Source organism: Coprinopsis cinerea, assembly GCF_000182895.1.
Source record: "Coprinopsis cinerea okayama7#130 chromosome 9 map unlocalized cont3.9, whole genome shotgun sequence".
NCBI lineage: Eukaryota > Fungi > Basidiomycota > Agaricomycetes > Agaricales > Psathyrellaceae > Coprinopsis > Coprinopsis cinerea.
In genome coordinates this window covers 1311045-1336656 of record NW_003307536.1, presented here as the reverse complement: position 1 = coordinate 1336656, position 25612 = coordinate 1311045, and the positions used below count along the sequence as shown (strand labels likewise).

The following is a 25612-nucleotide window of genomic DNA, read 5'->3' as shown; positions in this document are numbered from 1 at the left end:
GTGGGAACGTTGAGTGCACCAACGATCAGGGTGGGGGTGAGGGCAACCAGTGAGAGGGCTCCATAGTAAGCTCGTCGGGGTAGGGGCATTGTCGAGTACCTAGGTGGAGCGAGGAAGAAGAGGCGTGGGATGAGCGAAATTTATGCGGGCAAAATGCCGAGTCGTTTTCTCATCCAACTACCATCTGACCAAGTCACTCGTGGCCTAGCGGTATATAAATCGCAAGCCTAGCTGCATCGATCGTCGTTGAACATTGATTTATTCCTATATATGAGATATACATGGAGCACTGTTGAGCGCTCACTGCTGTTAAGATGGGCTTCGCGAGCGAGTTGATTCGGATTCAGTAGTCGGCCGACGCCTGTTCGTTGACGAAGCTGGGCTCTTATCTTGTTTACCAGCGGAGCGCTTCGATGGGAGGGGAGTGACATGTGGGCCATCGCTCTCTGTTCTACGGGATATGGCTGGAGAGGACATGTGGACTTCATCATCTCTTGTGTGAATAGATTGCCCTGGTGGAAGAGGAGCGACGGAGGAATCGTTGGCCTGGGGACTCGCGATCGGTATAGTTGTGGCACGGACAACGGGGTTGTCATAGCCTTTGCTGCTAACATAGTCGCAGTCTTCTGCGTCAACGGGGCGCCCTGGTGGACAAAGTGCGATAGGGGGATCGTTTTCTTCTGCTTCTTGAGAAATACAAGGCGGAGGAGAGATAACGGAGCCTTCATGTCCGCCGTCGCTGAGTTCTTCCTCCTTGTCATAGATACTACGCAGCGATGGTCCATGTCCTTCGGCAGGGATAGAGGGTCCAACATTTTCCTCGTCACTGTATTCTTCCTTCTTGTCAAAGCTACGACCCGGTGGTGTACGACTTTGAGGAGGATAAGCGGGACCATCATATCCGTATTCGCTGGATTCTTTCTCCTTGCCATAAAAGCTACGACCCATTGGTGCATGTCCTTGAGGGGGATAAGCGGGACCATCATATTCGTCGTCGCTGGATTCCCCCTTCTTGTTATAAAAATCACGGCCTGGTGATGTATGTCCTTGAGGAGGTGCGCTGTATTTTTGCGTCTTGCTACTATACCAGTTACGACGCGGTGGTTCATATTCTTGCGAATAGCCATAAGGAGTAGGGGGCGGTGGAACCATATCGTTGGCCGAAGTCCGATGATAGTCGCGGTAAGGAGTCGAATTGTAGCCTGAATACGAAGGTCTCGCCCGTGGAGGGTGTGGCCGTAGAATTGTTGGTTGGGGGTAGACTTCGATGGGGAGAGGTGGCAAGTTCCGATTGAGCCTCTCTTGTATCCAAGACTTGATCCCTTCTATCCATTGCCTGTCCATTTTCTCGCCATAGCGTCGAAAAGTGTAAACGGACAAAGTACCGTAAATGAAGCCGAGGATTAGCAGGGCTGTCATGGACATCCGTGCAGCGAAAAGGGTGTTTTCTGTCAGTGGTGGATGCTCAATGTCAGCTGTACTTGTGCGCCATATGTAAGATACGATGCAGGCGATGAATAGAAGAATGGACCTGGTAGCCAATTATCAGAAGCAAGTGAGTCACTCGAAATGGCAACAACATACCAGCAAAGCCATATTGCAGGCATCGCGAGGAAGACCCAGACGTTCCAGATGACCCCAAAATCCTTTCTACTTTCCTGAAAAACCATTAGCATTTGCACGCTCCTGAGCGGATAGCAGAAAGACAGACCTCAGCCCATTCCGAGGCATGCCATGGCTTGCGCATTTTATCAAACCAAACGACGTAAAGACAGCCATACATCAAACTTATCAGGGCACAGACTAACGACGCGATTGCGGTATAACGGATAACTCCATCTTTTGCGGCAGCGTCTATCTGCAATACTGTCCAGATGGCCCTGCGTAACGATCAAAGCAAGTCAACAACAGTCCTTTTCCGAAGGAACACGAATTAGACCTTACGTTAGAAGCAAGCTGGAGATGAAGTTGAAGGTCTTCCACTCCTCTATCATCGCCCCGATGAATGTTTCCCAAGTATACATCGTCGTTTCGTACACTGGGGGTAGGTCGATTCGACCTTGGCGCCACAAGATAGAGTCAAGAGACCTTGAGCCTAAGATAAATCCCATCCAACGAATGTCGGCCGAGTCAAGGGCAGAGAACACCCCTGCAACCCGATACAGGTACAGCGAAGGAAGCCAGAGCATTATGCCGTTGTAGACCAACCAAGCTATGTACCCAACAGGGTCGGAGCAGGCCGAATTGTGCTGAGGTTTGTCGGGAATGGGGGGAATTCCATTGGAATAGGGTAGCCCGTGGGCGGCTTTCCCATCTGGAGCGCCTCCATAGACAGGGTGCAGCGGTTCAGCGAATGGTTCAGCCACCCAAACGCCTGGTCCCTGGCTCGAGTATTGCGGACTGCTAGACCACTGTGGGTACAGAAGGGTCGAAGGTTGCGAGGCAGGTTCTGTGCGTTCTTCGATCGTGCTTAGCCTTGCAGGGCGGGCTCCATAGTAATGGCTGTGCCTGTCATCTTGAGGTGTGTACGCCCCATAGCGTGAAGTTGTGGTATATGCCTCTGGATAGCCCGCCTGCCAGTTCTTCCAGAGAGAATCCTGAAGTGGCGCAAAAGTCGTCCTAGGAGGGTTTCCATGTTCGTTCGCACTGGGATCATTGACTTGGGGCATATGGCCGGGTCGAAACGTGGTCGGATAGGAATCTACACCGCCCATGGGAGGGGCACAGTTGGTTAGTCTTCATCAATCAAAATACAGGTCAGAGGCTCCATACCTCTGTGCTTGCGACCCATGTTCAAGAGCTGAATATTATAGGCCTCTCGAGAGAAGAAGGGAGAAAGGAGCGCTAGTCAAGAGCAGGAGGCTGTATGTAGCTTCCGTATACAAAATCCTGCCGGCTTTCCGGGGATTTGAGCGGAAAAGGACGTCGAAGACTAGTGACCGCTGGATGGCAGCTGAAACAAATTCGAGCGCCGAATGTCATAGCCGAGTCTGACCCATATTGCGATGTGAAAGGACAATAATATATTAGAAAAATAGAAACCGGCACTGCGAAAAGGGCGAATGGTGCGGACGGTCGCTTGCAATCTACAGGCAAGGCTGCGTCACGACGATAGAAACTATCTTCTCTCAACTAGACTCCCGTTTCACGATGTATACAATCTTCAAATTCGACGCAAGTCAGAATTGAGTCATAAGGGGATTTTATCACAATAAAACTCACTCGTAATTATCTCACTATCCGTGCCGTACTCACCACACGGCACTGGGTTATGTCCTTGCTATCCTGCCTCGTGCATGACGGTGGGAGCAGAGACTCAGAGCAGGACAGCAGGACAACATGATCATCCCGGTACCAGCGGACGAGACTCCCGCCGCGGTCGCTGACGTCATCCACTCTCACGATCATTGCTTGCTTAGCACTCATCGACACCAACGGAATTCAGTCAAACTTTCAAATGTCAAAGTTACATCCAAAACTAAAAAGTCCATCGTAAGTCGTATAAAAAACACAACAATTGAGTTAAACTGTAAGCCCTAGGTTAATGATCTATCCTGTAGAATTCATATCTATCTATCGTAGGATTTTGAGTGAGTAAAGGTCCGTGTATGCCAATCATAGCGGGGTGCGGTAGTAAGTGGTAGGGAATGCTGATGGTAGTGGTAAGGGTCGAATAGCGGGGTCGATGCGGTAATGCGGCGGCAAAAAGTACAGTGTGCAGAGAAACGAAATAAGTTAAGCGTGTGACAGCGAAAGCAACGGCGGGTGCAGGGCCCGCGAGAACTTAACACTGATCGACCAGCGAGTTCTTGGGCCAAGGCTGGCCAGAATCGGACCAGAGAGTAAGGTTCGGGTTTGAATAAACCTCCTTGTATCTACACGCGATGAAGGAACTGCGTCAGCCATGCAATAGATACGGTGACACAACACCACTCACGTCTCGATGTACTTCGCAGTAGGGAACTCGGGAGGATCACAGCCAATGTTGACCCGGTTCGCAGGTTGGTAGACGCGGATCCAGTCGACGCTCATGGTCGCCGGGAATGTCAACTGGTCGTACTCGATCACTCCGAAGTTTTCAGAGAAACCCAAATTGGCGATAATATACTGTCAAAGACGAATCGGTCACAATCAGGAGTAGTCGCGAAGTGAGCCACGCACCATTGGTTCTTGAGGGAACGGCCTTGCACCGATCTCAGTTGCAGGGTCCGGACCTAGAGCGGCGGAATAGATCGTCCAAGCGCGCTTGTTATCGTTGATCCAGGTGATGTACGCGTCGTCGAACCCGGGCTTGTACTCGAATCCATAAACGGCGAACAATCCACCGCTCAACTCGTACGCTTGCTGATTGGTGATCGCCAGTCCGCTCGTGGTTTGTTGCCAAACACCTGTGCAATGCGGGATCAAAATGTCAGAACAGGTGTTCAATCCCAATCAGAACATGGTTGTCAAAGAAGTTGGGAAGCGTTCAAGTATAGGAAATGATAAAGAGATTGAATGGATTTGCCTTACCTCCGACATAATCGTTGTAATGCGTTACGTCCGGATCGTCGAACTCTACCTCACCGGAGCTATTTCGGATAGCGTACTGGGCCTATAGAGCGTAATCACAGGTTAGTACCCCCAGAATCTTGCAACAGCAGTACTCCAAGACGTACGTTGTAAGGGGCCCATTGGGCTGACAAGGAAACCATTCCCATCCCACCGTGGACGGTAGCTTCGAACACGTCTATTTCCGGCGCAGCGCGGCCAACGTAGGAGCCATCAGGTCTAGCGGGTCCAGGATGTGATTCACCTCGGCATGTGCATGCGGCTACAAAACATGTTAACCAAAGTATCGCGTCGAAGAGAGTTAGCCGAGACTTACATAGCCGTTGCCCTGGGAGATAGGACTATCGAAGGCCATGTCAATACAATCCAAATTGTTGGGAGTTCGGTACTTACGAGAACATCACCGTTATAAGGATCTCCATTCGTCACCGCCGCCTCGGGAAGAGAAGTTCCCGGATAGGTTTGGTTGGGCAGGGTCCCCACGTCGCATGAATCATAGCTGTATGGCCACTGGTGACGATGGTCTCCATGTAAGCGGAGTAATTGGAAATAGCAGCTCAAGATAGACTCACGAGGCCTTCTAAACTCGCACCATAACCAGCTCGTCCGAGATTGCCCAACGCCCAACTGCGTGGGCAAGTTTAGAACCAAGGTCGGCTTCGGGAGAAGCAGCGAAATAAACTCACACAGCGGGCCAGAGGCCACTAGGAAAGCCGAGTCAGACAGGAAAGCAAAATCCAAATGGCTATACCACGTACGCGATAGTGCTGGATCCGGGGAGCCTCACCGATGCTAACAATAGACTGAGCATCAAAAGGGGAATGATTTGAAGGGGAATGCGGTACCTTCGAGTAGACCACCTGTGAAGCAAAACTTATTCCATGTCTGGACCTATGGGTGAAGGGTGGGTTAAGTGACCACTGCCTCGGTAACCAGGAAGGGGCGTACCATTCCGGATTTATACTCCAGATTGTGGTTGAGCGATGGATCCGCGACTCGCTCCAGTGTTAACTGAAGTGCGCCGTCCCGCGTTGTGGCTAGGTCATGCTGTCAGGACATGCATGGCAATGGGAATGAACAAGCATACCTTGTGAAGGATCATACCATTCGAGATCATTCTAGCCGCCGCCTGTCAGTCCGCCATTCACTCGCACACGACAGAAATAGCTTACCGTTCCCCAGTAATGGATGTCAACGGCTTCCCAATAGGGATCGTCTCCAGGATAGAAAGTTCGACCGTCTTCATTGAACTCATCCGAGAACACAAGCACCATCTCCTCGCCATTGTGCCAAGAAGGTTTGGTGTACGCTTCTCGTGGAGTATCTTTATCAATTAGGCCAAAGTTTCCAGGGAGTTCGGGTATCTGGCCACTTGCATTGATTCCGCCTAGGTTGAAGCCGCCTTGTGTTGTCGGCCGCTCTTTCGTCAAATGCGTGATTAGAGGGTAGCCTAGGTGCCTTGAGTAAGGGTACCAGGGACTAATGGCACGGAGGATGACATACCGACACTGATAAGACAACAAGCTCCACGTCAAACGGTGCTCCAGAAGCAAATGTGAAAGGAATACCCACAAGAGCACCAACATTCCCACTATTAAAATAGACAGGCAGCCAAGGTTGGACATCCCCCGATACGAGAAACTGCTCCATTCCGTCTTCGACGAGTCTTGCTTTGGGTCGGGGTTGTGTAGCTCGTCGTCGGGTTCTCGGACGTCCATCAGGAGTGGTGTGCCCCATTGTGCTGGAGAGGGGTCGAGCGAGTACTTGGGGCCTGTGAGCAACATTCGTGACGTTCTTTGGGGCTGCCTACCTTCTCTGATATCGAGGAATGCCTGTAGAACTGCCCGGATATTCAGTTCGCTGACCAGGGAGCACTAAGATGCTACTCACATTATGACCCCCAATCATCGACGACGACTGGCTACTAATGAGCCCCGAGAAGCTATTGATTGAGGGTTGCCGTCGTCCATTAGTGTCGCGTTGACTGTGGTGGGGCAGCAAGCTCGCTGCCGACGCTGAGGACTGAAAGGAGGGTGGATGGCGTGTCATGGGACGAGCCTGACGACGAAGGCAAAGGTAGAGTGGAAGAAGGGTGGAGCTGTCCACCTGTGATCGAAATCCATTTTACGACACACAAAAAAATGCAAAATCGAGGAAGAAACGCCCTCGTTCCGGCTAAACTCCAGCTCGGGATTTTCCGATGCTATTAATAGACGCACACCGTCATTGCCAAGCCTCGCTCCAAGCGCCTGTAGATCTTCTCAGGCCGACGACTGTGATCCAATGATGTAGAGGGCTTGCATATTACACTGTATTTCAGGAATATAAAGAGTATAGATGAGACAAGGTCAGAGAATCGCCCATTCTGCACCCTCGGTGTGTCCGCCATAACTGCCTTACCAACCCCCGGGCCCGGCGATGCGTTGCAGGGGCGGCTCCACATCCATGCTATCCAGTGCTGCTGCGTAGATCATCCTTTGGTGTGGCTTATGACGAATATAATCCCGCTTTGATAAAAAGAAGAGATCCTTTGCGTGTCGCCTTACCCTGGCTATCTCACGCGAAGTTTCGACGAATATTCGAGAATTCTCCAACCGTGATAAGATTTTCCTGCAAGATGAGTTACAGAAACCCTCGCACTTTGAATATTCACTCTCTCGTCCCGCAATACACCGCCTAAGTGGACGTGGTGAAGTAAACCATGCCGAAACTTGCTTACCTTCGACGAGTGAGTATGGCATAGACCTCGAATTAGGTCAAGCTGTCGGTTTTAACACGGTTACGGGGATCTTTGGCCGTTCCAGACTGGTTCTATACAGATGAAGACCAGACCTAGTAAAGAACGTTGGATCTTTCCAATCACATGGATTGATAACGAGGTCGGCATTATCGAGGTTGAGGATGAGAACAGTGCACTCAGAGCGGGTCAGTTAGGTGCGAGACGTCGATTAATTCAAGACGCTTGTAGACAAGTTAGATTATTGACAGTGCGCGAGAAATTGCGGAAGAGGTGAACGAAACAATGCCATTTGGTGTCAACCCTACTGTAGATTGATGGGCGCCTAATGTATATGTGCCCTCCGGATCTGCGCCGAGTGTGTCGAACAGATATACCGATGAGAATATGATAGCACCAGGCAAGTGACAGATCGGCGTTAAAGCATTAATGAACGTCCTTCAAATCCATTATAAGTAATACTAAAATACACGACAGAGTCCGCAGGAAGATGAGAGTTGAAAGAATGTCAAAGCCATGCCAGCCGCTGAGCTCAAATCATCCCCTTCATTTCACCTGCACCTGTCCAATCCTGCCACCGCCCAGGCACAGGCATCAACTGCACCCCCACATCCGTACTGCACTCTTTGATATCCTCGTTACAAACTGGGAACCAGTCTCCAATGGGGACTGGGTAGCGGCCTCTGTAATAGTAGGGGCGAGCTGGAGAGCCGTTTGAACAGGTCCACGCCCAGCTTTAAATATCCACGGACATCTTGAGTATTCGGCCCTGGGCTGCATTTGGACTGCATGTCCCGCGCGAGGGGTTGGGGAGTCTTGAGTGCTCTCCGAGGGCGTATCCACACAAGCTGAGGTCTGGACACTGCAATGCGTATTTTCGTCCAGGACTGGTTGGTTACCTCCTGTTTCAATCCAACTAGTGGCAATTACCAATGGGAAGTAGGAGGGAGGCAGGGTGGGCTGGACCTGGACTCAATAAGATAATTTTGACATGGATGGCGGCGTTTCGCCTCTCGATAGGAGCGGAAAGTAATTGTGGATCCTCGTCCGCTTACTAGAGCACGGATAAGCTGTCAATGATTAGTGGTGAGTGCGATAGAGTGGAAGGTATCGGTGGGCTCACAGAGTCTACGATAGTCCTCCACACAAATGTCCTGGATCTACGACGCGCGCAGAGCAACGGAATCGAACAAAGATGCCGACGGACGTGAATGCTGGAGGAGGGTAAGGTCTGGAGAGGTCTCAACGACAACTCAAGGGCGGAATCCTTGACGCAAATAGGACGGAGGAGTTACTGCCCCTCGACACACCGGCGACAAAACATCGATAGCAATGAATCGAGATTCAATAAACCTTACTGTACACTGTTTTACATTTTTGTGGCCTCCTTGCCTTTTTGCTTTCTAAGCGAGCTTGAGTAGGTCCCCGAGGACGCCCATAGCCGTCACAGCAGCACCAGCACCAGCGCCCTGGACGATCAAAGGCCGAGGGCTGTACCTCTCTGTGTGGTACATGATGATGTTATCTGAACCACCGAGCGAGGTAGCGAATGGGTGAGTAGTAGGGTATCTAAAAGAAAACCGGTGTAAGCACCCACAACCAATGAGATCATTACGAAAGAGAGCGAGTCTACGCACTTCTCAAGGCCAGCCTTGACCTGTCCGTTCTCTACATCGACGACACCGACGAAGCGGAGGACCTTTCCTTCCTTTGCGGCTTCTTCTCTGAGTTTGGCGAATTCAGAGTCGAATTCGGGGAGCCGGGCGATGAATTCGTCGCCTGTTGGGATGCCTTCAAGGGCGGATGGGATCAAGGATTGGGTCTTGACAGAGAGGAAAGAGTCGAGCTCGGGGAGGTTGGTGGGTTCGCTGGAGAATGCGGAGATGATTCGTGAGACGATGGTGAGTTTTCGGGCAACGTCGTAGCCGTTGAGATCATCGGCTGGGTGTGGTTCCTAGAACGCGAGATGTAGCCAACGGATTGAATTGTGAGTTGGAATGACTCACAGTGTAACCCTTTTCGCGTGCAACGGCGACGACAGAAGAGAATGCAGGGCCGTCAGTCTTGCCAGTAGAGAATTCGTTGAAGATGTAGCTCATAGTGCCTGAGAAGACACCCTCGATCTTCTTGACCTAATCAAAGAATCAGAAACGGCCTATTAAAAGCGAGAAATAACTCACCTTGTCACCAGAAGCAACCATCTCCTTCAAAGTGTTGATGACAGGCAATCCGGCACCAACGGTCGACTCGTTCAACCACTTGGCACCAGTTTGCTGGCTAGCTTTGACGATCTGGTCGAACAAAGCCTTGTCTCCAGAGAACGCCTTCTTGTTGGGTGTCGCGACGCTGAAGCCAGCTGCCAGCCATTCAGGGTACCTTCCAGCAACATCGTCGTTGGAAGTATTGTCGACAACGACGACCTGGCGATCACCAGTCAACCAGGCCTTCAACCGGCTGGTGAGCTCGTTCAAATCGGCTTTATCGCTCGAAGCAGCAAGCTGGCTCTTCCATGTGGTGAGTTGTTCAGCCGAGATGGGGTTTTCGGGGGAAGCGTAGAGGGTCGTCTTGGACGATGTGAGGGAGACAAGCTTGAAAGGCGACCTGTTTGCCGGGATCGACAGGAGCTGTCCGATCAGCTCTCCACCCACGAGGCCCACACCGACGACGGCAACGAGGATCTCCTTCTTCTGAACCGACATTGCTGTTCGATACGATAAAGGCTGAATTCGACTAGGTGGGTATGTTTTCGATGGAGATGGTTGCGAGACTGAACTCGATCTTGTAGAAATTGGCCGGTGTGATCTCGGGTGAAGTCTCTTCAGAAATATCGAGGCGTTGACCCTTGATGTTGTTGTCCTTTTGGAAGCTGATTTCAAGCAACACGCACTTCGAGAAAACATTTGCATTGAAATCTTCAATGGCGTGATGTTGATGACATCGGGGTCGAAGACGGCGCCAGGAAACCCAAACGGCCGATGAAACTCTTCACACTGGGACTACTTAGCTTCCAGGACCTAGGCGGTTAGGGCGTCCTAGTGGCAATCCGATTCGACAATTCTCCATCGACATATCAGCCCAGTATCAACGGCACTCACGACATGGAATTACCCCTATCCACGGCGGGAGTGAGGGGTCCTCTGACCGGATCCTGGAACGCGTCTCAACCAGTTTGGCGGTTGTCCCCAGCTATCCTTTCAGTCGCTTCTGAATAGGCGGCAATGATGAACAATCTATCGAGATTCAACCTTATTATATTTATAGCATCCATCCTCCCCAGAGTGCCTTGCGTGCCGTGATTCAGTCAGTTCCCATCGCTCGCTGGCGAACAGATCCCGGTGTCTGTAGGGTCTTTCCCCAGTCCCACCACCTTCTCTGGCTATATCTGTCCTGCTAAAGGCATTCCTGTCCCTTCCTTTAACCCACTGTCCTTTCTGTTATGAAACTCCTTCATGCTCTCAGCTTCTTCGGCATCCTAAGCAGCCTCTCAAGCCCGGTCCTTACCTTCCCAGTTGCCGGTTCGTACATACATCCTCTTGCCGCACCCCACAAACCCTCAACAATCTCTTCTAGTTGACCTAGGATTTCGCCAAGCGACATGCACGGACATCTCTCCAGATTGCAGAGTACGTTGAAATCGCGCAAGTATGCTCCAACATCGCCTCACAAACGGACTTCGATTTCTAGGCTAGGGAAGCATTCTGCACCCACACCGCCTACGCCCCCATTATGCATGTCCAATGCCCGGTAACTTGCGGTACATGCTCCTCGACCGTGGGCCCCCCGGCACCAACATCAAGTCCAGCCTGCATCGACAACGATCCCGCCGAATGTCAGGTGTGTTGCCCCATCTTATCGCTTGTTTGCACCACCAGGATCTAACGCTCCCAGCCAGGCCCGGGCAAACCTATGCAATAACAGCCTGTATTATACGCTCATGAAGACCCAATGCCCCAAGACATGTGGCCACTGTGCACCACTGGAGAGCACTACACCTTCTTCAAGCTCCAGTACCGCCTCCAACACACCGACCGCAGCCGCAGTTACAGGACTGGGCTTTTGTAAAGATCTCGCTTCGAGCGAAGGATGTGGAGAACGACAGACTTCCTTCGCGTTAAACTCTTTCGACGGTTGAGGCAAGAAGTGTTTGGGGGTGAAGACAATGAAAAAAGGCTGCGAGCGACAACCCCGCGTACGACAGTCTTTCGAAGTGCAGCACCAACACACAGGGCTTGCTGAAGTGTGAATATCGGTCTTTCGTTGTGGAGTTATTGGGTCGGATAGAGACAGTCATGGACTCTCTGGTATACCTGTTGTGTGTTTGTTACTTTAGGATGTATTTTAATTAATCGTAACTGGGGCTTTGGGCATTATACGCGCTTTGGGAAGTTCAAGTAGTTCGGTATAATATAAGCAACTTGTCAAGCAAATTGGGAGATCACCGAGTCTCTGAAGCCATCTTCTGGAGAATAGCAAACTCGTCTTTCCCTGTGGCCTTAGACAGGGCGAAGAACTTTGAGTTAGGATCATTGAGTAAGGTTGCAGGTCTGCAGGGTCGTCAGTACGAAACTTTCCACCACCAGGTTAGAAAACACCCACCGATCGAACTCGAGTATTCTGCCTTGGTCGAGGAGCATAACCTGTTCACAGAATTAGGAAGGGCGACAAACAAGGGATCGAAACTTAGAACCAACCCTGTCGTAGTCGATCACCGTCCGCAACCGGTGGGCAATGGTGAGGACCGTGCTCTCTGCGAATTCTTGACGGATTGTTTTTCCGATTAATTCGTCTGTTGCATAGTCGACGCTGAAAATACGGGGGTAAATGGGGTTTGCATGCCGAAATTACGAAGGATTTACCTTGCGGTTGCCTGAAGCGAGTCTACATGAGCGAAACGGCAGGAGTGGAGATAAGGCACAACTCACCTCATCCATGACAAGAATCTTCGAGCGTTTGAGGATTGCGCGGGCCATGCACAACAACTGCTTCTCACTGCCATCCAGCTTGTCAGTACAGGAAACTCGTTTCGTCAAGTAGTTCATACCCAGTTGAGAAGTTCTCGCCGCCCTCGGATACAGGTGAATCGAGATCTTTGAACACATTTACGTTGATGGTGTCAGGAAGCTCAGCGTTATCGCTAGAGGGCAGGAGATGAACGCGGCGTAGAGCTTCGTACTATGAGAAAGGTTGAGTGCAGACCTCAAACAAAGGAAGAAAGGGCTCACGATTTCTGCATCCTCATATTCATCGAAAACGTCAAGGGTTGAGCGCAATGTGCCACTTAGGATGATCGGGTCCTCTGCAGGCGACAACGTCAGAAATCGTCTGACTCGAGTGCCTTGACTTCACGTACGAGGTATGATCGTAATGCGACTGCGAACGTCGGTGAGCCCGACCTTGGAAAGGTCACGCCCATCGACCAAGATGCGCCCTTTGGTGGGCTCCACAAAGCGGAAGAAGGATAGAGCCAAGGTGCTCTTGCCGGATCCGGTTCGCCCAAGGATTCCGACCTGGAAGACTTGATGTTAAGCCTCGCGCGTTTTATACAGGAGCAACACACCCGCTCACCTTTTCTCCAGGTTTAATAGTGAAGGATAGATTGTGCAGCACGTCGGGAAGATCAGGCTATAAAAAAATTTTGAGTGAACAGCATTGAGGAAGATAATGACCGCTTACAGCATAACGAATGGTGAGTTCTTCAACTTGGATTTCACCTTGAGAAGGCCAAGACGCCGGTGGTCTGGGTTCAATAAACTCGGCGGGTTCACGCTTCAGTTCCGAATATTCTTTGACTCGCTCAAGAGCAACCATAGATTGCTCAAGGGCGACAAATCGACGAACCTAAGCGAAGTGTGTCAGTCGCTTTCGGGCCACGACGAACGCGGGTAAGCTACTTACCACAAACAAGAGGTCGTTGGTGATCGTGGTGGCGAACGCCAACGCAAAGCCCGCCAATGAAGCGTTGATGCTTGGGTTCACAAGGCACGCCAGTCCGGTCGCTCCAACCATGGCTGTGGAAATGAGGTTGAACCGGATCGACAACCAACGATTCACTGAAAAAGATGAAAGATTAGACGATCACCCTTAGCTAATATTCTATAGGGGCACTTACCCGCCCACATCCAGTAGAAGGGATTCGAGTTCTGTACACCACAGGATAAGTCTATCTTCTCACAGTCATGGACAAAGGAACAGGAAACACACTGTATCAACACATCGAAGCATCTCTCTTAGTAGCTTCGTAGATGCTCCAAAGGCTCTCAGCACAGGGACACCAGAGATAGTTTCCCCGTATATCGAATAGAGTGGCGAGCGGGATACAGAATCTGCGAAGGCAACCTATCGTCAGTATGCATCAGTATCAGATGCAATGGTTCAACGCACCGAGTCGCCTCATATCCCGCGAGGTTTGTCCATAGATTTTCGCCGCTATCAAAAGTGGCTTCAGCGTTTGCACTCAAAGCGCGTACGGCCATAGTCACGCACCATTCCAATAGAGAACACCGAGAACCGCAATGGCTGCTATAAACACAGGGCCACCGACGACGCTTACGGTGATTACAGAGGTTAGAGCTGAGAGACCCATAATCGTGGTGTATCCGAGGTTCCCAGCAAGTTGACTGTCAATGCCTTTTGGGATGGTCCCATAGGTTAGTCATCGGAAGTGAAGAGGGAAGTGGGCAACCCACCCTCGAAGTCTTTTCCGAAGCGGTTCAGAAGGCGACCGCGAGAAACAGTGTCGTGGAAGCGGATATTGGCAAAGAGAACGGTTTCAAGCAACTTCTTGTAGAGCACAGTCGACGCACGGATTGACCCATCGTAGAGGACGAGCCAACGGCCGGTACCGACGATGAGACCGACGAAGTTGATCGCAGTGTAGATTCCGATATAGAAAATAGGACTTCCGCCTGTATTCTCCAGGGCGGAAGCAGACCAATACCTGCAGACAAAAAGTGCTTAGTGCTGAACTAATGCTGTAAGCAGAATGCTGAACGCACCTGAGCCAGTTGTTCTCCACTACAACGCTCACAGCGGCCAAAACGAAAACCAGGACGAAAAGGGACCAGAACCAGGGACTGCCGCATGCTTGGAAGAACATTGCCCAAACATCCTTCTTGATACGACCAACCGCCCTGACCTCGTCTTCAATAAGTTTTCGAGGAGGTTTCTTCTCTTTCTTCTGACCATCAGAACCATGCGTCGATTCAGCAGTCGAATTGGATTCCTGCTGAACGCCTTCCCCATGGCCCAGGACCTTCTCCTCAATGTCCACCAGTAGTTTCTTTTCCTCAAGATCGTCCTTCTCCCCGCCATGGGTGGTCTGGCCAAGTGTCTTGATAAGACCTGACCTGTTGAATGAATCGCGGTCGCCGTCGAATACCACTCGACCATTGTCAAGTGCCACGATGTAGGCCGCGTCGCTCGAGCAGAGGTGGACATGATGGGAGACGAGGATGACGGTTCTGCCTTGCATGAGCTCGCCTCGAAGACATTGGTGATAGAGGTGATGGGCAGTGTGGGCGTCGACTGGATTGATTGTCAAATTGGCCTCCCCCTTCGAGAATGAGAGAACCTACCCGCCGACAAAACATCGTCCAGGAAGAGTATCGAGGCTCGCGAATAGACAGCACGAGCGAGGGACACTGCAGCGCGACCGTGAGGAACAAGTACTCCGTCGATGCTTGACTGCACTTACCTCTTGCCTTTTGTCCACCAGAAAGGTTCACCTAGAGCAAAGGGCTTCAGAGTTTGCACCCAACAAACGGACTAACAAATTTGGCTCACCCCTCGTTCTCCGATTTCCGATTCGTCGCCATCTTCCAAAATTTCCAAATCATTCACAAGTGCACATGCCTGAAAATCACAGAATGAGAGTCATGTCGGATTTCTGTAAGTATACTTCCTCACCTCGAGAGTTTCCTGGTATCGCTTTTCGTTGTATGGCAGACCGAACAGGATGTTCTCTGGGTGCAGATTTAGCCTAAGATCGATTGCACGAAGGATTGTGGACGTGGAGTCGCACCTTTGATAGATGCGTTGCGCAACCACGCAGCCTGAAAAAAATGTCAGTTAGCAAATTAACGGCATGTCGCAACAGCGTGATGGTCCTTACCTGGGGAACATAAGCACAGAGTCCTTCAACGACCCACTCCCCTCTCAATCCCGCGTTGGCACTCGATGCGATCGAATCAGGCGGCGACCGAGGGCACAGTATCTGTCCACTCAGGATGTCCGCCTCTCCAAGGAGAGAAAGGAGAAGAAGAGACTTCCCAGATCCAAGCTTTCCGCAGATCAAAGACAATTCTCCGCGAGGGAAGTCAAGGGTGAGATCGACAAGAACAAACTTCTTGGATGGTGTGGTCGGGGTCGATGACGCAGTGCTTGCGTTCGAGCCGTCTTGAGACTGAGATCGTCCTTGGGGCCAGGTCACTGTGCAAGATTGGAATGCTATCTTCGTTCCCTGTTCTTCCAGTGGTAAGACCGGGCTGACTTCGGCGCCATTCATGTATTTCTCAATTCGACGGAGTGAAACCAAGCACTGTTTCGTTGTCAGTATGCGTCGAGACGCGCGTGGAAAAAGCTATCACCTGTAGCAAATTGACAAATGTTTCTGGTAACGCGTTGAAGGCGAACTTCATCTGCGAGAAAACTAGGAGAGGTCAGTTGGTGCACGTTCGGAACCAGGGGCGGCCCCACCAATGATCTGCGGACGTGATTCTGGGGTTAGGTGACGGCGGAGTAGAGGCGAGAAACAAGACATACAGAGGTAAATGCCACTGACGGCGTAAGTGGTTGTTGTCGAACGATCGCGAAGTGCCAAAAGGTGACCAGAACCACCAGAATCGGTGTCAGGTTCCTAGAAACCTCATTCAGACAGTGAAGAGGCAATACTTGCGATTCCAACGAACCAGACGGCAATCCAGAGAGTCTGAAACCGCTGGGTTAAATAACTGAAGCGCTGAACTGCAAAGACACTAACCTGTATCCTATAGTGACGCTTCTGATACTTCAACTCTTTCTCCCGGATACCCATCACTCGCTTTTCGAAACTCCTTTCCCAAGCCATGAACTGCGACGTAACATCAGAAGTGTGAGCTTGGTAAGAGCACGGGCTCTGTACTCACTTTGAGCATGCGAATAGCCCCCAAGATCTGCCAACATGTCAGTGCTATGACCCAGGTCATGATAGGGCTGCTGTACCTCGTTCATCAAGGAGACACGCTCATCTCGGGCTTTCATTAGATTCTCTTGAATGCCTTTGGGAGGGCGGGGTTAGAGAACATAGCGTAACTCCTGGCTAGAACACTCACCTACAAACGTCTTGACCGCCAGATGATTCAACGGGAGGAACAGGCAGATGAGGGCAAGGCCATAGAAACACGACACGCCTGTAGAAGGGAATAGACGTAAGGGTTACGTTCGAATTGAAGGGATTGACCTTCGTACCGAGTAAATCGTACAAGAGGTAAGTTCCTATGACGATCTCGACTGGGTGAACTGAAATTTTCTTGTCAAAGGCGTCGACGCAATACAGGCAACAAGAGTGTCCATACCTATGAGTGTGCTAAACCACCAGGGGAAGTCGGCAATTTTATCAACGTCCGTTGTCATCAGGGTCATGATTTGTCCCTTGCTAGCGAATTCTGAGGCTGACTGTTCTTTCTCTTCACTGCCTTGTCCGTCCGGGTTTGCGTCCTTTGAACCTGCAGATGGAGCAGTAGAGGCAACATCTTTGCGGACCAGGGTTTTGGCGTAGAGAATGCTATTGAGCTGGACTCGGAATCGAACTGGAATCGTCGTTGCGGATAAGAACCACAACTGGCCTGCAACTGAGAAAATATTCAGTTTAGAAGGAGCATTACCTGAAGATGCCTGCATGAAAACTCACTCAAGTATCCGATAGCGTTCGTAGCGATAATTCCAAAAATGTACACCCAGCCCCACCCGCGGTCCTCACGGCCAGGGTCAACCTCCAGGTAGGAGATCAGAAATCGTATGAAGAACGCTTGAACGTAAAAAGAGGCGGCTGTAACTACGCCCAGAACCACCTCCAAGGATAGAAGGTAGCGGTTGAGATGCATCAACCTGTACCACAAATCCCAACCCGAGCCCAGGCGAGGTTTCCAGTTGAGAACTTTGAGCTTGGTGGTTCGCGTCGCCTTTCTCATCAGCGAGTAGTTCAAAACTGCACGGAAATAGGCCGGTAGGAGGGGCAAATCTCCGATTTCAACGCTTGAAGCCGTGTGTCCTAGCCAGACGACCTTGGTCACGTATGAGAACATGAGGGTATCCCATAATGACGATCCTAATTATAACAATACCTGGTCAGAATCCTTGCAATGATTCTCCGGAGTAAACATGAACGTTACCTGTGACTCCACAAACGTTCTCTGGGTCTGGGTTCGTAATGGACTGGACAACTTTATCCGAGTAAACGACTTCTGATGGATAATTTAAAGGGGGACCGGTAGGGGTAGTGACGGCGACGACGCAGACAGCGGAGTATAAGGCGATGACACCGTACCACAGGCCTTGGGAACCGATGTCACTGTGGGATGCCAGGGAATCCGGCAGAATGGCCGCTGTGAGTAGCAAGAGGGTAGACACAGAGGACAGCACTGCAAGGTGAAGAACCAGTTCGCAGTGAGCTGCGACTTCATCCGTGAATGAAGCCTTTGTCGACAGGACCAGAATATAGAGCGTGAAGGCCAGTTGAAGAATCGCGACTAATGATTCTGGTCGGGCGTCGTTCGAGATTGCGTACCCTAGTGCGATTGCATTAACCGCCGCGGCCAGGGCCAGAAGGAGGGCGATACCGGCTTTCCGTCGCCTCATCTGCACTCCTATGTTAAGAAACAGAGAAAATTCAGTGAATTAAAACATACGCGATTCCAGAAAATTTGCTCCTCGATAGGATGGCCGTCTATCAAGTCCTCTGGTGCAGTCACGTCGAATGGGTCGCGCTCGTCTTGTTCATAGCCTTCTGGCAGTCTAATCTTCCCTTCGGCACCATTTTCCTTGAAGTACAAGCGACTTGCGCTGGCCAGTGCGCTTCCAGCGAGGACCGCTGCGATTTCAGTTTGGAAGGGAAACATTTAGGCGGGTCGGTTGCATGCAGCCGTTGGTGTCCGTCGGTCGCGCTTCAATGCCTTTCCCGTGAGTAAGAAAGAAGAATTCAGTGGTAGGGAGATGGTGGTAGCGGTACAAGCTTCAGCTGTGAAAAACGGAATCCATATTGCAGCGATATGAGTTGCCAGGAGTTGCCGCAAACCAGGCATCAATGTGACCGTATGGGTTCACCGCGATGACTAATATCAACTAGCACCGGCCATGTACCGGGCGCTTATGGGCTTCAGCCTTCCACCATTGCTTCGAAGGAGTCCAACTACGAGGTTAAGCGGACAGAGCTCTCGGTATTGAATTTCGCATGTTATCAGGAGCAGCCCCTCTATCTACAACCACTCAGTCAATTGGCAAGGCGAATCTTATACCATGGAATTTCAAAAGTATAAGTAGCTTCTGCAGAATTTGAAGTGACATGATAAGCTTCTCTCGTGAGGAGATAGCCCTCAACAATCAGGTCGACCGTTTTAGCGCTCAGCGCTCAGGACCATGGAACTTGAAGCGTGAGAAGTTCGAACTTCGCGACCACGTGCCTGATTTCTGGAGTCACGCCGTGGGATCACGTCACGCGTTCGTGTGTCCCAGAACGGCAACAATGGGGGAACGTTAGTCTCCGTTAACCTTTCGCCTCCATCATGGCCGGCGCCTTCAGTGGCCACTTGGTCGATTCGTTCAACCAAAGCATGGCGTCGACATCTGGAAACATATCCTTCAATCCCAATATGCACGGCACGCAAGCAAACCAGTCATTCAATCTGTTCACACAGAGCTCAATGTTCAGCGAGGCGGCGTCAGAGGCGACAATGATGAAAATCGCGGCTCTACAGGCCAAGCTGAACCAGAAACTCGGTCCAGAGTATATCTCGCAACGACCCGGAGGTGGCGGTCAACGATTGACGTACGCGGAGGGTTGGAAGATCATAAACCTAGCGAACGAAGTGTTTGGGTTCAATGGGTGGAGTACGAACATTATCAGCTTGACAACCGACTTTATCGATCAGAGCGAGGGAGGCACGAAGTTTAACATCTGCGTTACGGCGATTGTGAGGGTGACGCTGAGGGATGGGGTCTACCATGAAGATACTGGATGTGGGACGGTGGAGAATATCAAGAGCAAAGCTCAAGGACTGGATAAGGTTCGACGCTATTCTATCTCTTGCATATCGAGTATTTGACGTTGTTTCAAGTGTAAGAAAGAGGCTGTAACAGACGCTGTTAAACGTGCACTTCGCAACTTTGGAAACTTGATGGGCAATTGCCTGTATGACAAGTCGTATACGCAAGAAGTCGTGAAGATCAAAGTACCGCCCGTGCGTACCGTTTACAAATGTGCCTTCCCCCTCAGCTTACTGGGTTGCCGTAGGCCAAGTTCGACAAAAGCCAGCTTCATCGAAGGCCCGAGTTTGAAGAAGGAAATTCTGCAGGTTCATCAACGTCCACAAGTACAACTGCTAGCACGTCGTATTCAACTTTGTCTGCAAGACTACCTCAGAACCAGCAGCAACAACCGCAGACTAACCAGTACCAGCGGGCTCCTCCTGCACCTCCTCAGGTTAAAACCGAACCCCAACCTCAAAGCGGGTTTGGGAACAGGCCGTCTGATCCCAAAGGCAAGGCGCCAATACAGCCACATATGCCCCCGCCCAATGGCCCTGCAAATGTGTCCCGACTGCCACCGCCTCTTGAGGCGAAATCCGATAACAGGCGGGTTTCGTTTGCAAAAGCCCCCGCTCCTCCACCTAATGGCAATAGTTCAGTGACTCTGGGAACAAGCTCTTCTGACCGTGATGAGTTTGACTCTTTCCATGGGTTCTCCGACGACGATGCTCTCTTCGCTAGCGTCAATCTCGAGGATTTGGGTCGCCCAATCGGAGACGATGATCTGGGACGGCCGATAGCAGAAGAGGCAGACATGGGGAGACCTTTGGACTACGACGACGATCCTCCAGCACAGGCCGCAGCTCCTGAACCAGCACATCCTGTGTCAAGACCGCAGCAGGGAGCAAGACCCACCAAAACAAGACTCGAGGCCATTATTGCAGCGCAACTGGAGCAGAAGCAGCACGAGGAAGTAGGGGCGAGTTCGAATAATGCTGTTGCGGGGCGATTCACTATACCACCAGGGGGCCATTCGGTCAACAACCGAGCGTCGTTCGGAACGACAGTGACGAACGAGAACAGGAACCCTAACACCAATCAGATTCATGGCGGCAACAACAACAGCACCAAGAATATCGAGGGTGTGAAGCAGAGCACGGCGCCGTCCATGGGCGGGTTCCAGTTCCCTCCCGGTATGCCCAATCCACTTCAATCATCAAACGGGCCAGGGATTGGGATGAAACGACCGGTCGATATGATGTCCAGCAGTATCAATCGTGGTTCTCGTCCGGGCATGGGCCTGCAGCAAGCGCAACAGAACTCTTCAAACGGACGGCAAGTGCTGGGACGGCTTGATAACGGTGACGGTGGAGACATAAAGAGAATGAGACGATGATCGATGATCTCGCTTCATTTTGGTTTTTCGTTCTGCATTAGGGGACCGCTGGATGCTTTCTCTTTTCGATGGGTTTCGTTACCGTTTGCTTTGACTTTGCATGACCATTGTATTCATTCTGTTCACCGTTACCTCTCCATGGTTGTTTTATTTTCGTCTGCTGTCGCAACGTTGTAGTAGTAGTAGTAGTAATATTATACAAGAGTTCATCGTTCGCCGTCAGGAGGTCGAGGAGAGGGTCGGACCAATCGGCGCTCAATTGAGCAATAGGATGATCCGTTCGGAGGCATCGGCCGCAGCGGATCAACACAGCACGCCGCCCACTCCTGAAAGCTTGTTTTTCTACTCAGCATTTACATTCAGCCTCTGTTCTCTCTTTCGCCGTCTGGGATGGGGTACATTCTGGTGCACTGGATTCATTTGTATGCAAACCGGCCCTTGAACTTGGAAGCTCTACAGAAGTCCAAGGCGCCTTCATCGCAGAACAGGTGTATAATCGAGGCACGGAACTTTGGTTAAAACGGCTATCCGGTTCAAAGTTCTGTCGTTTTCACATGCATCCTGGGTCAACTGTGGCCCGGCGTCTATTGCCCCAGCCTTAGGCATGCTTAAGCACCTCTAAGTGCGTCTGGGGAGGCTCAATAGAGAAGGTCGGAAAAGCTATCACACTCTTGACTTTCGTCATATCCCGGTTGGCCCCAGAATCAGGTTTTTCAGACCAATCGTCGCCTCGCCGGCAGCGGAGGCATCATTTCTCGTTGTCCCGAACGGTTCACCAGCATCTGTTTTTGGTATATACCAGAGGCTCCAAGCCCACGAGCTCGAGCTTGATTTCTGTCCCCTCTTCCCCGCATTTTCCCTTGTCCCACCTCCGACGCACTCTTTGTCTTCCCCTCACCGCTCGCCCCTCCTGGTAGTCGCCTCGAAACACTCGCGCAAAGATGTCTAGGAACAACAACAAGAAGCCTGTCGGCTTTGCTACCCACATCACTGCTGGAGGTATTGCTGGTGCTTGTGAAGCGGTCAGTACCCTCTTTGTGAAGGTCGCCATAGACGACGACGGTGCTCATCGTCGTTCTCCTCTAGCTCGCATGTCAACCCCTCGATACCATCAAGGTCCGCATGCAGCTCTCCAAGTCAGGACGAGCCCCCGGAGTACGTCTCCTTCTTCTCTACTTCGAACTATCCCGGGACTTAACGAGATGCATGTTGTGCTCACATAGACAAAACCTCGCGGATTCTTCGCTACCGGTGTGCACATTGTGAAGCGTGAAACCCCTCTGGCTTTGTACAAGGGTCTGGGAGCTGTGCTCTCTGGCATCGTACCCAAGATGGCCATTCGTTTCGCCAGTTTCGAGGCTTACAAGGGTTTCTTGGCGGATAAGGAGACCGGAAAGACGAGTGTGGGCGGGATCTTCGTTGGTGCGTTTTTCTCAATATTTCTTGCGGTTTACTTGGGGGCTCACGAATTGTGTTGAATAGCTGGTCTTGGTGCTGGTATCACCGAAGCCGTGGCTGTCGTGACGCCCATGGAAGTCGTCAAGATCCGATTGCAAGCTCAACAACACTCTCTTGCTGATCCTCTGGAGGCACCAAGATACCGAAACGCTGCTCACGCAGTCTACACCATCGTCCGGGAAGAGGGTTTTGCTACCCTCTACCGTGGTGTTTCTCTGACCGCTCTGCGACAAGCGACCAACCAGGGTCAGTACCATCGCTTTACCCCCATTCGGGTTCCTTTTCTCCACAAATGGGCTACCGATATTGACCCTTGTGATTTTTTTCGTAAACAGGTGCCAACTTCACGGCGTACCAGGAAATCAAAAAGTTTGCGCACAAAATGCAGCCCGACCTCCCTGAACTCCCTTCGTACCAGCACATGATGATTGGTCTTATTTCCGGTGCCATGGGTCCCTTCTCGAACGCACCCATTGACACCATCAAGACCCGTATGTTTCCCTTTCTTCCGTCACATTCCAAGCTCTTCTGACTCAACTTTCTCTCGTACAGGTCTGCAAAAGGCCAAGGCTGAGCCGGGCCAATCCGCTATGCAACGCATTGTTGCCATTGCCAGCGACATGTGGAGAAACGAAGGTTTCAGGTCCTTCTACAAGGGTATCACACCTCGTGTGCTCCGTGTAGCGCCCGGCCAGGCTATCGTCTTCGCTGTGTACGAGCGGGTAAGCACCCTCATTGAGAAGGTGAAACCCAGAGTGCAGGAAGATGATCTGCACTCAGAGTAAGCGGACTTGAGTGGGTTGTGGGAGGGTATTATTTGTAGGGGAAGACAATCGTATAATCAATCGCTATAATGTAATTCATACTGCATATCTATCTCATTTTCATTGCCTCTAAGCTTCTACTCCCCTGTGCACGAGCCAGATTAGATTACTGACTCGTTCGTGAGTTTTTACTCTTGTGGCCCCTAACGTCAATTAAGCGCGGTATGAGTCACCTGACCGTGAACTGACACGCGCTGACCGCGCAAATGTTCGACTGCCCTTTTGTCCTCGACCACAATCCTATGTGCGTTCCTTTGCGTTCAATCTAGACTGGAAGAGCACCAATATACTGGCCTGCTGCAAATCCTGAAGACCTTCATGACACGACAATGAGAGCAACGATAGCAATCACCTCAACACCGCCCAAAGTTCGAACACAGTTCAACATGGAGTCGGCGTGCAAACGAACGCTCTATGGGAATGAAAAGGATAGTTGTGAACAGAAGGATGAATTGGGAAGGATTCAGAAATCAGCCCCTACTCACCAGGAAATATTCAACTGGACGATGACAGCAGAGGCGATTGCCCCGTGCCATATCAAGGACGTACACGAGCTGAAGGAGAGTGAAAAAGGTGTGTGGTTATATGCTGTCCAAAGGCCACGAGGGATCTCTAACTGGCTCTGAGCTCAGGATCCGACTTTTTCTGGCTCGGACGAGTACCTTGTCGAAACGTTCGAATAATTGGTTTGGTGGTCGGTGTGACCGTCTACGAGTCTCGGATTATCTACGCCGGTTCGTGATTTTTTAACCCGTGCTTCTCCCAACGCTACAATTGAATTCTGCAGTCGATGATGGAACTGGGGTAATCGATTGTAACCACAAGATTGTGGTTCCAAAGGTGAAGAACACCGCGGGCAAGAGTGTGACATCATCGACGAGCTCTGCTCTGCCTGAGCTCCCCAAGCCCGTAGCAACCGTCGGGGACCTGGTATACGCAGTCGGACGCGTTACGGTCAAATATGGAGAGCGACAATTGGCTGTGAACCAGCTGGGTAAGACGGCAGCATATCTAGAGTGCGTTGGAACGCTCACCCACTCGTTTAGGCCGCTGCAAATCAATCAACGAGGAACTACAGCACTACGACGCAGTACGTAGGCTGCATAAAGAGAATTATACCTTGAAGGCTCCTTTCGTCCTCCCTGAAGTCAAGAGCCATGATCCTAAACCTGAGACTCCTCGCCGGCCTCCACCCCAACCCGGCAACGTCCAATTCAGCCTACCGCCTTCAAGTCCATCTCTATCTCTCGCATCAAGTCCCGTTAAGCCAGACTCTGTTCCACCAGTATGTGCGATTTAAGCATTTTCTCCCCCGGTTCTAACACACCTCGGATCCAGTCACCTCATAAACTTCGTCATCCTTCTCGACTACGTTCAGCGGATCTAACCCTCAACACTTTCCGAATATACCTTAAACATTTCATGGATCATGACCGGAGTCCAGCAGATCCAACTGTCGACGACGTCGATCCCTTCGTTGCCTCAACGCCAACAAAGCGAACACGCCATCTCGACGATGCAACACCTCGCGCGGGTGTTTCCTTCTCTCGCACGCCTCGACCGTCCAAAGACCCCATATCACTGCCCAAAGCCAGCTCAACCTCGCACATCTCCACCCTGCAACCGTCTACTCGACCTATCCAAGGCTATACAATCTCCTACCTCCGACGGGTCCCCGAGCTCGTCTTCCTCGCCAAACGCGTCTTGCGACAGGATGCTCGTTCTAGCTTACGCAAACGAAAAGAATCAAAGTCCCAGATCTCGTCAAGCCAACTAGCTATGATGAAGCCAACTGCGGGCGACGTGAAGAGATTGTTCAACCTCGCGATTGGGCAGCTATGGAGAGAAGGGAGTATAATCATTTGGGCAGGGCCCAAGAAATCGTGGAGGGATATCAAGAAGGATGCCGAGACGAGTATGCTATGGAAGTCCAATATGAGCGGGGCCAGTTCGATGGTCCCAGATGCATCCTCGGTATTCGGCCATTCCAAATCCAGTATCAACCTCGACCTCGAAGACGAAGGCGAACTATCCGATCCCGGACCCAACGAAGAAGCTTACATTTCCCTCAAGGTATCATACCTCGCGGATAGGCTAGAAGAGGCCATACCCAAAGTCAAGGCCGCAATTCGACGGAGAATGAAACGGGAAGACGCTGAGGGGTACTTCGGAGCAACTCCAGAACAGCTGGCGCGGTTTATGAAGCAGGATGACCAGTGGACATATGTGAGGTTGGACAGCATCGAGGAGGCGCTAGAGCATTTGGAGGCAGAGTCGAGGGTATGGCGTCCCTCGAAAGGACAATGGGATGTTACTTTATGACTTTGGCTTGCTGGCAAGCTTCATTTGGGACGATTGCTTCTCGATACTCTCCTAGTTATGCTTCGTGGATTCCGATATGACGTGTTTACTATATATATATCGTTA

At 51.2% G+C, this 25612-nt stretch overlaps 7 protein-coding genes across 7 annotated transcripts; 3 read left to right on the top strand and 4 right to left on the bottom strand.

Annotated features, from left to right (window-relative positions):
- Positions 1–309: 309 nt before the first annotated feature.
- On the bottom strand, positions 310–2714 carry CC1G_07741 (hypothetical protein; the record flags this gene model as incomplete). The annotated part of the gene is made up of 4 exons (XM_001832302.2): positions 310–1531; positions 1585–1658; positions 1712–1880; positions 1945–2714. The coding sequence occupies 4 exons, from the start codon at positions 2712–2714 to the stop codon at positions 310–312; spliced, it is 2235 nt and encodes a 744-aa protein (XP_001832354.2).
- Positions 2715–3468: 754 nt separating this feature from the next.
- CC1G_07740 (beta-glucan synthesis-associated protein SKN1) lies at positions 3469–6623 on the bottom strand. The gene is made up of 18 exons (XM_001832301.2): positions 6442–6623; positions 6362–6391; positions 6124–6314; positions 6055–6059; positions 5724–6001; positions 5639–5669; positions 5500–5588; positions 5397–5442; positions 5310–5343; positions 5238–5255; positions 5124–5178; positions 4945–5061; positions 4868–4892; positions 4659–4813; positions 4513–4594; positions 4162–4388; positions 3938–4107; positions 3469–3875 (listed from the first exon to the last, which is right to left on the bottom strand). The coding sequence occupies exons 1-18, from the start codon at positions 6598–6600 to the stop codon at positions 3785–3787; spliced, it is 1803 nt and encodes a 600-aa protein (XP_001832353.2). The 5' UTR covers positions 6601–6623; the 3' UTR covers positions 3469–3784.
- A 2068-nt stretch (positions 6624–8691) lies between these two features.
- On the bottom strand, positions 8692–9987 carry CC1G_07739 (aspartate kinase homoserine dehydrogenase; the record flags this gene model as incomplete). The annotated part of the gene is made up of 4 exons (XM_001832300.1): positions 8692–8857; positions 8926–9242; positions 9295–9420; positions 9469–9987. The coding sequence occupies 4 exons, from the start codon at positions 9985–9987 to the stop codon at positions 8692–8694; spliced, it is 1128 nt and encodes a 375-aa protein (XP_001832352.1).
- A 654-nt stretch (positions 9988–10641) lies between these two features.
- CC1G_07738 (hypothetical protein) lies at positions 10642–11566 on the top strand. Its single transcript, XM_001832299.2, has 4 exons — positions 10642–10803; positions 10859–10911; positions 10973–11122; positions 11181–11566. Exons 1-4 carry the CDS (start codon positions 10725–10727, stop codon positions 11418–11420), a joined length of 522 nt encoding a protein of 173 aa, XP_001832351.2. The 5' UTR covers positions 10642–10724; the 3' UTR covers positions 11421–11566.
- Positions 11567–11723: 157 nt separating this feature from the next.
- CC1G_07737 (ATP-binding cassette transporter) lies at positions 11724–18381 on the bottom strand (the record flags this gene model as incomplete). The annotated part of the gene is made up of 36 exons (XM_001832298.1): positions 11724–11832; positions 11885–11925; positions 11980–12091; positions 12145–12155; positions 12211–12277; positions 12330–12460; positions 12511–12584; positions 12639–12795; positions 12854–12910; positions 12962–13126; positions 13184–13338; positions 13398–13428; positions 13490–13611; positions 13670–13714; positions 13772–13915; positions 13975–14225; positions 14284–14812; positions 14863–14928; positions 14982–15012; positions 15071–15139; positions 15194–15249; positions 15309–15339; positions 15399–15824; positions 15874–15935; positions 15983–15989; positions 16049–16142; positions 16195–16214; positions 16266–16355; positions 16411–16437; positions 16487–16542; positions 16597–16674; positions 16733–16783; positions 16840–17115; positions 17175–17591; positions 17656–18121; positions 18172–18381. 36 exons carry the CDS (start codon positions 18379–18381, stop codon positions 11724–11726), a joined length of 4734 nt encoding a protein of 1577 aa, XP_001832350.1.
- Positions 18382–19044: 663 nt separating this feature from the next.
- On the top strand, positions 19045–21115 carry CC1G_07736 (RAD52 DNA repair protein RADC; the record flags this gene model as incomplete). Its single annotated transcript, XM_001832297.2, has 3 exons — positions 19045–19545; positions 19597–19719; positions 19773–21115. 3 exons carry the CDS (start codon positions 19045–19047, stop codon positions 20901–20903), a joined length of 1755 nt encoding a protein of 584 aa, XP_001832349.2. The 3' UTR covers positions 20904–21115.
- A 729-nt stretch (positions 21116–21844) lies between these two features.
- On the top strand, positions 21845–25507 carry CC1G_07735 (succinate:fumarate antiporter; the record flags this gene model as incomplete). The annotated part of the gene is made up of 11 exons (XM_001832296.2): positions 21845–21925; positions 21990–22058; positions 22127–22325; positions 22386–22607; positions 22697–22852; positions 22914–23083; positions 23455–23758; positions 23818–23919; positions 23973–24179; positions 24232–24470; positions 24524–25507. The coding sequence occupies 11 exons, from the start codon at positions 21845–21847 to the stop codon at positions 25505–25507; spliced, it is 2733 nt and encodes a 910-aa protein (XP_001832348.2).
- Positions 25508–25612: the final 105 nt, after the last annotated feature.